Below are 12,769 nucleotides of genomic sequence, written 5' to 3'. Positions count from 1 at the left end.
GTTTTAAAAGTCGTGAAATACTATTCGAAAAGTTAAAATATCTATATCGGATAACTCTATAAGCGGGTGGAAAACCTTGACTAATTTTTGAGAATCAATTTAATACGATTTTTTATTAACTATAATTCTATACAGTATATATATTTACTAAACCAACTTAAGATCTAGATTAATTTAGTCATGTGATCTGTCCATCTGGTGGAGTTCTCAAGGTCACATAGGTTAGAATAGAAAATTGCAAATTTTTATTTCCAATTCAATTTTGAATATTAAAAGTAAACAGGTGAAAAATCGTGCCCCACCATTAAATACGTCATATCACTTCGCTTAATATATTCGCTCAAAATAAAGCGGCATATGGAAACTGGCTGGAAAAGTGGTGCAATGGGGGTCATTTTCAATAGTATTCGTGCTTGGACAAAAACACATGGGCGTACCAACTTTCATCAAAATAACTAAAAAATTTCGACTTGTAAATGCGAATAGAAGTGAAGAATACAAGCTGGACAGATAGACAAAAAACGCTGGATCGATTTAGAAAGTAACGCTGAATTAGTTCGCAAAGTAGTTCGGAATCAATTAATATAGTAATTCACTTTGAATGTCGCATACATCAAACTTATATACTCCTGCACGACAAGTGGTAAAAGGAAGAAAGCAAAAACAGAGGTACTCTTAGTTTACGCGGCACTATAAGAATTTCCTTCGATAGGGATCGCCCATTTTCACTATCAACCTGCGTGCAAGAACCTCCAAAGCTTCCTCTCAAGTTCAAAGCTGGCACCCCTTTTTTTTGCGGCCAAGAAAATGTTCATCGCAACACGACACGGTGAGACCGAATGGTCAGTCCATTCAGAATTTGATGCTCATCAGGTATATATTTTATTGGGTTTCTGAAGCTTTTTTTTGCAAAGCAAAATGACAAAATGAATACACCCTCATACTTTGGTGGTGAGTATAAAATATAGATCGACACCCTCAGATTAGCGAATAACTGGTATTTGAGCGAAACGGACAATATATTTTCCTTTATAACTTGCACGCATTGCCATCGGTTTGAAATTTTACATAGTTAATTGATACTTTTGCTCGTTTATATATTGTAATATAATAAGACTCGCCCGCAGATGAAAAAGACGTCTTCACTTTCTTGTTACGCTGCATCTAAAATGATATCTAATTTTGTTCTTTTGTGCTTAAGATACGGATTTATCATAAAGGTTTGATGATATTTATTAAACATTTATCTATCGCTGAAAATCGTGAAATCGTATAAACTGATGCGTTATTTCATACATTAAAACAAATAATTATACGGAACGTCATTATAAACTAGACAGATACAGTACGCGCAATATTTATATTGGTAATCAAACGAAGCAGAGAGAATGAAAGTCTAATAAGGTGGTGGTTGGTGTTGATACTGTTGGCCCATCATGTTGGGTTGGTTGAGCATCGAACGTTGCTGTAAATGGGCCACCAGATTTGGTGTTTGTTGTTGGCCAACACTTTGATTTTGGGGCTGGGTCATGCCACTGGCTCCATTATTTTGTGGTCCTATACCTATAATAAACAAGGGATTTCAAAATGTAGCCGTCCCGAATTAATTAAAAGTTAAATGTTTTGATTACAGAACTTTTTCTATACCTTGCATTTGCATCATTTGATGTTGTAAACGTTGTTGCTGTTGGAATTGTTGTTGAGTGGACACAACCCCCGGTTTGCCTCCGCTAGTTTGTTGTCTTGAATACGGCGGAACTGCGCCCTGTCCCATGGTACTATTCATGGTAACGTTAGGAGCTTGACTCATATATTGACCGCGATTGCTTGTCATACCAGCTGGACCTCTTTGTGGAGGTTGTTGCTGCTGCTGCTGTGCCATAAAGTTTGCTACAATATTTGCCTGTTGGTTAGAGTTGCCGCTTTGATTGATGGTTTGGTGTTGATATTGACTGAAATTTTGAAATTGTCCGGCATTCTGATTGACCATATTCTGACCAACGGCCCCGCCACCTACACCTACGTTTTGTTGCATCATAGCACTTGCGCTTACCAGTCCTGTGCTATTTTGGCTAGTCATAATGTTGGCATTTTGGTTGTTACCTGTTGACATCACGCCAGCATTTTGATTCATAATCATTTGATTATTGTTTTGAGGATTCATGGTTTGAGCAGAGATTTGTTGTTGCATAATAGGGTTTTGAGTCCCCAAAGTCTGGCTGCCCATACCCACCGTATTTATACCAGGTGCCATTTGGTTCGGTGCCGCTCCAGTTAATTGGCTAGGTGCCATGGATCGCATACCACTACGGGCAAACTGTTGTTGCTGTAATTGTTGTTGTTGTACTGGATTTAAAACCCCAGTTTGCGATTGTGTTGTCAAGCCTTGAGTTTGGCGCTGTTGTTGTTGCATGGTGTTGAATGCGGCAGAATTGTTCTGATTCATTGGTGGTTGCCTATGCCTTAGCATATTATGAATCGCCTGTCGTGAATTGCTCATATGTGGTGGACGTTCAAAGCGGTTCACTAAAAAAATTATATTTACTTGTAATATTTAAAAAACAAACAATGGTAAAAATCATATCAGGTTTGTTGCGATTCAAACTTTATACAGGGGACGTGAAAAAATTATGACGATCATAACAGAATTAATCCCCAAAAGGTTTGCGTGACTATCGTTTGTCTTAACGCTTACAACTTCGAAAACTGAAATAAAATAAAAAATTGGCATACATGCTCCTAGTTGACCCCTATAAATCAATTTTGAAAATGCACGTGAATATATTGCAATCATAGTAACAGTTAGCACACAACCGAATTTTAAAGTCCACTACGAAAGGGGACCTTAAACCTTTCATATATTTATGCTGAGACCATGTAAATAGCCACATAAGAAGCTTATGAAAAATGATCTTGAGCAATAGACACGCCCATTATCAAAACATCCCGATTTCCATTTATTATTTTGGGCATGTTTTTTTTCGGTGAACGCATTGTATCGGCTCAACATTGTCGTTTTTCAACTAAAATTCTTGGATTTATTTGCAACTGAGTTTTCGCATTTGGTTTACCTGCTAAAGTAAATGTTAGTACGGTTTTAACAAACTTGCAGGTGGACACAGATCATTAACGATAGATATATGTATATAAAGAATATAAACCGTTTTAAAGGCATTCTACATACTTTGCATGCCTTGTTGTTGTTGTTGGTAAAATTGTTGTTGTTGTTGCTGTTGCTGTTGCATGGGATGAAACTGATTTTGCCCTGGCCATTGTTGTTGCTGGGGATTGTGACCGGTTTGTGCCATACCTTGAGGACCGTTTGACCCCATAAAACCCATTTGAGAGCTCTGCTGCGAATTTCCAACGTTCATTTGCTGTTGTATACCGCTGGGCACGCCAGGCATTTGTTGTTGCTGTTGTATTATAGCGTTGGGATTTTGTTGCATCATTTGATTGGAATTGAATTGTTGCATATTAACCTGAAAGCATATCAGTGATCAAAGAAGAAAGTGAATATGAAAAGTCAAAAAGCGCTAACATTAGACCCTAGTTGCATATTCATTTGCATTTGACCCATTTGCTGAGGATTCATTTGTTGTTGCTGTTGACTTTGCTGCTGTTGCTGTTGGCTTTGTTGCTGCTGTTGTTGCTGCGACAGTTGTTGCTGTTGAGAATTTGGCTGTTGTTGCGGAAGTTGACCTTGTTGCTGTACCATTTGCGCCTGCGGAGTAACAGGTGGTGTTTTTGGATTTTTTGGTTTACGCTTACGAGTTTGACCTTTACCACGTCCTCTTCCCGTTACAACGGCACTAGGCGACTGATCTACAGAGGATGGTGTATCGGCCTTCATTTCATCCTTCTGCAAAAACAAAGTCGGTGTCTTGTCGATAACACACAAACATCAAGCAAAAAATAAAGTAAATTAAAAAAAGAAATCATACGTCAAACAAGAAAAAAAACAAAACGAAAAACCTACGACTATTTTTTCTGCTATGGGTTCTATGTCTTCAGGTGGCAACGGCAACGCTTCATAATAATAACTGCTTGGTTTTACCAAGCTGTGTGTATGGTATTTTAAATTACGATGGGCCTCTTCATATGTTAGTGGTTTTCTTTCTAATTTAACAGCTCCAAACCAAACCCACGATAATGGAGCTGGATTCTTGTGACCCTCTAAAATATCCCATACCGATATGCGTTGCTTGTCGGAAATGCGCAGTTGTTTTTTATCCATGTCATTAATTTTATTGCCTTTCTGATCAACACCGGCGGGCTCACATGATATAACCTGTTATTAAATTAAAACTTTGAATTTGGAATTATATGCGATCAAGGAATAAATTGCTAATTACCTCAGTGGGTTGTTTATATAAAGGTAACAATTGCCTTATAACTTTAATAGACGCATTATTCTTTTCACCGATTTCCTTTTTAAGCTTTTTCATTAAATTTGAGTAGAATTTTTCATCCCGTTCTGATTGACCATCGGATACTAAAGTGGAGTGTACCAAAGTTGTTAACATATCTACAACTGTAGTAAAAAGTTCTCTAAAATAAAAACAAAGTTAAATTATTTTGAAAATGCAGAATGAATAGAAACGCACTTATTGGTGCTAAGATCGACAACCCCTTGACATACTAATTGGGCCAGCAATATAGCCCAATCCGTTATGGATGTTCCATTCTTTTGTATTGACTCGAACATTCCGCCCACCAACGAGAAGCGCAATTGCAAGGCGTCTAACATTTCTTCCCGTCCCAGTGGATCGTCAACACCTCCCATAGTATCAAACTGAAGTAATAGTTATTTTGTAAAGTATTCTTCATTGGACATTTCTTCATTGGACTTACCTCTGTATAGGATTGCAAACATTGTGAGAGCTGGGAGTATAAGGAACACAGCAAACCTTCTTTATACTCATCTTGACTTTTTAGACAAGTCAATATTAAGCCTAAAAATGGTTGATAGTTTAGAGGCATTTTGCGACTACGTGAATTACTGCCGTTAACGCCAATACTGTAACTACTACTGGCGCTACCACAACTATTACTTTTTTCTCGTTCATCACCACTGCAAGAGCTGTTATTATCTGATTTCGAAACTTTGGAGAAGTAACTCATGCTCTCTAAAACTTGGCCAGCTACTCGTAATATTCGTCCTTGTACAGCAGGAGTCAATTTAGCTACCAAAGGAGCTACGAGCCAGGTTGATGCCTTGGGACGATGTTCGGATTTTAACCCACTTGCCACGACGACTTCCTCCATAAGAAACACATCAATAGCAGCACGAGCCACTGTATCTAACCAACTACTTAATTCGGCAGGATTATTCATACTTTGGCGATGCATCAACTGTAAATCCAACCAAGATATTCGTAAAGTCCATTGGCCCAAATTTTCCAGTATGCGCACAATCATTGATCGCTGATCAAGTTCTGAAATAATATTATATTCCGACTCCGGATAGCAAATCATATGTAAGATTCGTTGTACTTGCTTCGGTGTCAGCATTTCGTCGATAATCATGTCGCAAAGTTTTTCAGCATTTTTTAGACATCTTTCCAGAACGTGCTCTTGGGCACAAATTTGTTTAAGGACATGTTGCGCAAATTCCAACAATGAAATCTGTTCACTATTATTTAAGGCGCCAGTATTTGATGGGGTCGACGTCAATTGTTGAGTCATGTCGTGGTCGTGTTCAGTGTTAAGACTGTTCAAATCGCTAGTACCAAGTATTTGACTCAAATCTACAGGGCGCTCATTACTTTTTGGCGTACTGCCAGGATGCACAGGCGTACTGAAACCGCTTCGTTTTCCGCCAGTAGTGCCAAAAGCTCCTCCAGAGCTATTACCAGACATGTTGGACGTTTTTAAAGCAGTTGTGTCCACTACAATTAGAATAGCTTTCAGAACTGCTAACACCGCTTCAAGAGGCACATTTTTATGCGCTCCAATGAGCAAATGTCGATCGCAGCTAAGTTTTATGTTCGAACTGCTACCTACAGTTGTTAAGGGATTCGGCGAAGTACTTACAGAATACATGCCCGGCTGAGGTATTTCAATAGTTTTAAAGAGTTTTAAAACCAAATGACAAGTTAAACGGGCTCCTGGGAAACAAATTAACTTAATAATTAGCTTAAAGTGATACAATGCCACTTACCCGCTTCCGCGTCAGCACTTATTTCACCGCCCACTGGATAAGCATTTGCCAAAGTAGGCAAAGCGAAATTCATTACAAAATCTGCTAATGAAAAGCAGTGACGAGCTACTAATATGCATATGAATACCGCCAAAGAATTATGAATTTTACTGTTCTGTATATCCACCTGACAGAAGTGAGGATAGCGAGGCTTTTTCATTGCATTACAAATGCTTTGCAAGGCAGCGATCCATTCCTCAGACAAAGCATTACAGCCGGCTGTCAGTTCCGCACAAGAAATAGCAATGTCATTAAGTCGGTCGTTATCAGCTTCGTGACAGACCGCCACAATTGCATTGGATACAAAACTATACACGTTGGACGGCGATTCATGTAACTGATGCAACCATATAGAATCAATTTTGCCTCCCCGTTTGGGGGAGGTAAATAATTCTTGCAGAAATTGTGGATTATATGCTTGCGGTACGATACCCAGCTGCTCGGGGGCATTAAATATATCCTTGAATTTTTTGATAGCAGCCATTTGTTGAAAGAACTCGGGTTCCTGCTCCTTAGTTTTGAGCAAGAAACAGGATTCATAAAGATCGCTGAGATATGCTAGAATGCAGCGTTCAGCTGAACTGCACTCACTAGGATTGGTAACGTGCTTAATAGTTCGACACAGGCCATCAAATACTGAAACAGTTTGCTCAGGGGACAACAACAGGCAACTATGGTAACGTCTTAATATCCCCACTATGTACAAACCCAACGAAGTTGTGTAACTTCGGACCATATTTGATTTTTTTGCTTGCAACTGATTTTCCAACTCTGGCAGTTCTTTCAGAATCTGATCACACAACTCTAGCAGACTGTGAATATTAAGAGCCATTTCCATTAGATCAAACAAAAAAGCTACATGCTCTTGTACAGGCAAATAGTTATTGCTGCCTAAAGCAAAGGCATTTAATTGCTCCAAAACAGTAGCCGCGCACTGGGAGGTGACCACATGTTGGTCGAAATAAGCCATATTTTGGCATTTGCTGGTGGTGGCTTCAAAATTGAATTCATTCCGGGAATGCTTCTTCACTTTACCACCCTCAGCCACATCAATGCTAAACTTTTTGGTAAACAATTTACAGATTTCCTTGGACATTTTTTTAACGGCGTGTTTTTTTTCATCGCGCTCTTTACCAACTCCAAATAGCAGAATATAACGCTGATTCGATTCGCTGCTATAGGACGTTGTAGGATCGTCTTGAGGAATAGGAAAATGTTTCGTATAGATGTAATGTCGAGAAATGGAAGAATTTGCATTATCACACCCAATGCTGTTACTAGTGTCGGGAATTTTTGGACTGTCTGGTGCTTCAGCTTGTCCTTTCTCTTTGATATTTTGTAACAATTTATCTAAATCGTCATCAACATTTGAATCGTCGAATTCGTTGTGCTTGAAATCCATACTGGTACCGAAATCGTCGTCGAATCCTTGATTAACTGGCGGAGAAGAGGCTTTATTTGACACGGGACCTGATACCGTGGTTGTTGCAGTAACAGTTGGTTTGGAAGAGTCCACATTTGCTACCCCTTCCAGCAAATCACCACGTGATATTAGTGTATGCATGTAGGCATTGTGGGAGAACACATCGTATCTTATCAAAGCGCTGAATAAATGAACAAGATTTGTAAACTGAGTGCGATTAGTCATGCCACCGTTCTCGTCTAAAACTGGAGCATCATGATCTAAAAAATTCATTAAAACGGACTGAAATACTGGTAATCCACCTATAAGACCGGCACCCGACGCTATAGAGTCTTTATCATCATTGAGATTATTATTACTATGGGCAACGGCATTACCAATATTGTTATCTGGCTCATTGGGCGTGGTAACCTCTATTTGCCGCTTATCCAAAAGTAAAGCCACTACGATAGCACGATGTTCACCCCACCTAGCAACAAATCGTTTTCAAAATATAAATAATCATCATTTTAAACGAATTTCTTAATCAACGGTTTTCTTACCTCTGGCTCGAAACAGCCCATTCACACAAAATCCTAACAGTGTTACCGTCAACCACATTAGCATCGTATTCGTGGCGAATTTCTTTTATTTCTCCATTGGGACCTACCTCTCGACGAATGGTAACAAACGTTTTAAATATGTTCGCATATAATGAGTCTATGGAATTAGTTTGATCCATTCGGTCGAAACAATGTGTGTCCAAATAATCTAATATACTTAAGACATGCGTATATGAGTTTTTGTTGGCATTTTGCCACTTTTCAGCAAACCATCGATTCTCTGCGTGTTTAGATCGTAAAACAATTTCAGCTTCTGTAGCCCTTAACTGACGCCGTACTTCCGCATTCGTAATAGGACATTTAATTGGCATGGGTAGAATTGACGGTGCTACAGGTAAATGGTCTAAAGGACTACCGCAGAGAGCAGCTGGAGCTCTATTTTCTCCAATTCCACACCAAACCATTGCCGTAGGACACTCGACAGTAATAACTTGCAATATAGTGCTAAGATATAAAATAATATCACGATGGTGAGGACAGTTTAAATATTCGTTAATAGCTACTTCGTATGGATCAAGCTGAGTCTTTTTCTTATCAATTTCTTCGTCCATCTCCATATGGGTTGTGTTCTCACTTTTACCATTTGTCAACGGTTGCTGTTGATCTATGACAGCATTTAGCAAATTAGTTAGTTTTTTCGCTACAATATATGCCATTTTACGACATAAACGTTCTGATTGCACAAAGTCTTGCATATATGGTAAAGCAAACGTGAGCACTAATCTCTTCAATGATTCATCAAAATTGGCTTGGGTACGCATTCTATCCAGTAACTCCAAAATCCAATTTAGAAATTCCATCCGATCTAATAAGGACTCTTCATGCATGTATTTACTTAACTGAGTACAATAGTTCCAATATTTCAAAGCGTTGCGGCTGTCTTCAAAATTGCTACCAATTCCGGATATTGAAGATCCAGAAACCGGTGTTTGATTTGCACCGGTTATACTACTTTGACTAGACGAAGTACCAACACCGGAACCACTATTGCTACTCAAAACACCTAGACCTCCACTACTAGACGATTGACTATTCGCGGGACTTAGCATAGGTACAGGGCTGGCTATTGAAGGCACCAAAGTAGCGTTATTCGACGAATGAGATAGAGCCAAGCTTGCGTTATTGTTCTGTGTGGTTGGAGCGCCTTGACCGCTTAAAGATGCTTTTTCAGATGAGCTGCCTATAATTTATAAAATACGCAATCAAAGAAACTTTTACGTTTCGAAGATATATAAACACTTACTTTTTTCGCATAAGTGGTAATATTCTTGAAGTTTCGGCAAAAGTTCTTTCATGAATTTTATTAAATTTCCAGTCCACTCTGGTACTGGGTCGAACGAGTTGCGCTTTTTATTCTTTGATTCCGATACACTAACCATATAAGCGGCACTCAGTTTAATGAACCAGGTCGCTCTCTGCATATTGACCTGATGATCACATAGCGTAATCAATATTTCCTCTTTTTTATTAAACGATGGAGCCTTCTTAGCCAAGCTCAGTAAGGGTTTATTGCCGGCCAAATCTTTAAACCAGGCATCCAAAGCGCCTTTTGTACGAGGGGATACCGGCCAAAAATTATCCTTGAAATTAATTTGTTGCTTTTTGCGTACGGTATCTTGTAACGTCATTAACTCTTCCTTTTTCGCCAAAATGGCATTAAAAAATGATGCTACTTTACTAGCATTCACATTTGATGTGTGGGCTGTGCCAAATTCATCAGAAAGCGGAGGCATTGAAGCAAAGCCTTTGTTTACGTTAGACGGTGTCAATTCATCTTCGCGTTGCTTTGCTTCTTGTGGATACACATCTGGGGGCCCTAGACGTGAACGTTTAAGAGGCCGTTTTTCCTGTAACAATGAAAGCATTGCTCTTTTTCAGGATGTACAAACTAATCTTGCCTTAATTTATTATCTATGTTTTGTTTTTTTTTATATAAATCGCAAATACGATTTTTACAAAAACCCAAAAATTATTGGTTACCAGATTTGCTGAAATAAATAGAACGTTAGTGTTGTAAATTGTACAAAATGGTGGACAGCTGCTTCAACACTGAAAGAAAAATTGAATTGCTTTGTTTATTTTGAAGACTTCTTCAATAATTTCGATTTCTGTTACATATCGATAACTGCAATTGTTATAACAGCATAAACCACATCGCAAATAGTATTCATAAAAACCAAAGTGTGTATAGCTTTTTCATGAATGGTATGCAATTAAGTTTTCTTTATTAAATCATTTGCACATTAATTTTTACATGTTAAAGGTTATTTTTAATATTATAATTAAAGTGGAAAATTGAATTTTGCATCCTGGTATTCAAATGTGTGGATATTAGGTTCACTATAGAGAATAGCACAGTGTGTATGCATGTTTTAATAAACGCGATTTTTATTAATAGATTTATTAATAAATTGGATTTGTGAAAATTAATAGCAAGTAACAACTAATTGCCGACACAGTATTAAAAAACGGCATTATTAGCAGAAAAGGAATAATGAATGACAGACCGGAACCCAGTGAGAAAAGACAAAAGATAGTAAGTATTCTACTTCAGTTGCACGTACGCAAAGAATTAATTTTAATTATTAAGAAAAATACACCAACGCTTTTAAAAAAAAAGAAAATTTACGTATCTAGCAGAACAGCGGATTTTGAATACTCAATACTTAAGAGTAATATTTTCTTCTTCCTTAATTAAAAAATATATCTGGTTGATATCGCTTTTACTCTTTAATATACTTTTTTAACAAACATTGGTGTATGTCAATCTCTGATATATACCATAACTTATTCAGTCATGAACGAATATTATTTGTTTTTTTAGAAAATTTACATTTTTTTAGATGCTTCGGATATATAATCATTATAAACATAGAAACATTAGATTAACTTATAATTATCAATTTCATTTGAAATTTCTTAATCAACCATTGTGACTTTAATTAACAACGAATTGAAAAAGGTAATCGGGCGGAACGTGGTAAATCTTTTCAAAATTTCACGTTGATTAAGGATGTTTCAAACGTTAGAAATGAAAAATCATCGCAGTATATACCCGCTATTGTAAAGTAAATCTTTTGGACGGATGTGTGGAACGCCCAAAAGGATTGTCTTTGTTATACTAATGGATTCAGAAACATTTTCATTTCAACTTTCGCAATTTTTGATGAAATTTTGTATGTGCTTGTAAGACACCTCCCCCCCTCCCCTCTCCCCTGTATCATATTAACGCCTTAGTTTGCAAAAGTCGCTATATGGAAACAATGTTGCGGTTTTCACAATATCTCACCATACATGGTTAAGTACTTGAAAAAGGCATTTATCGAGAAATTTGGTATAATATATATTAATCAAAATATTTTCCTTCGTTTTGTGCAACTGTTCCCCAAAGTTCTGGCAACAGGGCGATGATGTGTCGAAAAAAGGATTTGGTTTGGCAGCGATCCAGTCATTGACCTATTTTCACAATTCTTCAGCATTTCGAAACCGCGTCACACCCAAGCCATGCTGTATTGGCCTGAAGTGGTAATCAAAAGGAACTATGTCTGATGAGTACACTAAATGTTCCAAAACTTTCCATTCGATCTGCAACAGTATGCTTGACAACTCTTGCAACATGTGGGCTGGCGTTGTCACGCATGAGAATAACTTTGCGTCTACTAACCCGTATTGCTGGTCTTTTTTGCAGAAATACGTCCTTTCATTTGTTCAATTGACGCCGGTAGATATCTGCAATAACAGTTTCATTCGTTTTGAGCTGATCCAACCATATGGACAGCGAAGCTTAATGGCAATGAATAATCCGCTTCTTCTCGACTCACCCCCGACTTTTTACGCTTAAAACTGTCGCAGTAGATGCATTCGTCATCGCCTGAGAAAAACTCTTCTTTTTTATTTGGCAACCAATGAAACCGTGATGTTGAAACGGTTCGAAATGACATTTTCATTCAATTCGTGTGGTAACAATTTTCTCTCCTTTTAGACCTTTCCCATCGCATGTAAACATCTAGAAGCAGTTGATTCATCAAATGACCAACTTTTCTAGAGTTTGAGCAGGGCTTTCGTCCAATAAGCTTTGCAGTGTGTTTTCCAACTTTCTTGATCCTCCAGGTCGGTGTTTATCATTGAGGTCAAAATCACCACTTTTAAATCCAAATCGACAATTGGGACATGATGGAGCAGCATCACCACAAACTTCTAAAAGTGGGTTTCGGCAGCAGATTTCTTCAAGCAAAAGAGCAAAAGTATTAAATGACGAAAATGCAACTTTGAGTGCTACATGGCACATGATTAGCGTCTCTATACACTAGATACCTCAATAATACTTAATGAAAAACCGTTATTTTATGCAGAAAAAGGTTTAAATTACCTAATTTAACCGTTGTGTGCACTGATACTTGACATTACTTAATCGTTTTCGCCGATAGGTATCGCTGATCAAAATACATACAAGCATCTATTAAAAAGTTTGAATCCACTGATATAGAAAAAAGGACATATGACCTTATATGGAAACAACCGTTAATTTTTATTATATTAAAT

General features: G+C 37.8%; 2 protein-coding genes across 5 annotated transcripts in view; one reads left to right on the top strand and one right to left on the bottom strand.

Moving 5' to 3' along the window:
• Positions 1 to 1,202: 1,202 nt before the first annotated feature.
• On the bottom strand, positions 1,203 to 10,266 carry LOC119637811 (mediator of RNA polymerase II transcription subunit 12). Of its 4 annotated transcripts, XM_038034143.1 has the most exons (12): positions 10,208 to 10,266; positions 9,471 to 10,074; positions 8,168 to 9,407; positions 6,164 to 8,094; positions 4,855 to 6,110; positions 4,608 to 4,795; positions 4,356 to 4,551; positions 3,980 to 4,291; positions 3,542 to 3,883; positions 3,185 to 3,482; positions 1,648 to 2,526; positions 1,203 to 1,563 (listed from the first exon to the last, which is right to left on the bottom strand). In XM_038034143.1, the coding sequence occupies exons 2-12, from the start codon at positions 9,958 to 9,960 to the stop codon at positions 1,397 to 1,399; spliced, it is 7,299 nt and encodes a 2,432-aa protein (XP_037890071.1). In that variant the 5' UTR covers positions 9,961 to 10,074; positions 10,208 to 10,266; the 3' UTR covers positions 1,203 to 1,396. The 4 variants fall into 4 exon arrangements, with proteins under 4 accessions (XP_037890071.1, XP_037890070.1, XP_037890069.1 ...); XM_038034142.1 differs by lacking the exon at positions 10,208 to 10,266 and having other exon boundaries at positions 3,542 to 3,862; positions 9,471 to 10,161; XM_038034141.1 differs by lacking the exon at positions 10,208 to 10,266 and having other exon boundaries at positions 1,204 to 1,563; positions 9,471 to 10,160.
• Positions 10,267 to 10,442: 176 nt separating this feature from the next.
• LOC119637828 (bifunctional 3'-phosphoadenosine 5'-phosphosulfate synthase) overlaps positions 10,443 to 12,769 on the top strand; it is a 20,418-nt gene continuing 18,091 nt past the window's right edge. Inside the window, exon 1 of the mRNA XM_038034178.1 lies at positions 10,443 to 10,763. Within this exon, the coding sequence (XP_037890106.1) occupies positions 10,722 to 10,763 (42 nt within the window). The 5' untranslated portion in view covers positions 10,443 to 10,721. The remainder of the gene's footprint in view (positions 10,764 to 12,769) is intronic.

The sequence above is a fragment of the Glossina fuscipes genome, unplaced genomic scaffold, assembly GCF_014805625.2.
Source record: "Glossina fuscipes isolate IAEA_lab_2018 unplaced genomic scaffold, Yale_Gfus_2 61, whole genome shotgun sequence".
Taxonomy (NCBI): domain Eukaryota; kingdom Metazoa; phylum Arthropoda; class Insecta; order Diptera; family Glossinidae; genus Glossina; species Glossina fuscipes.
Note: the sequence above shows the minus strand (reverse complement) of the source record. Positions and strands in the feature narration are given on the sequence as shown.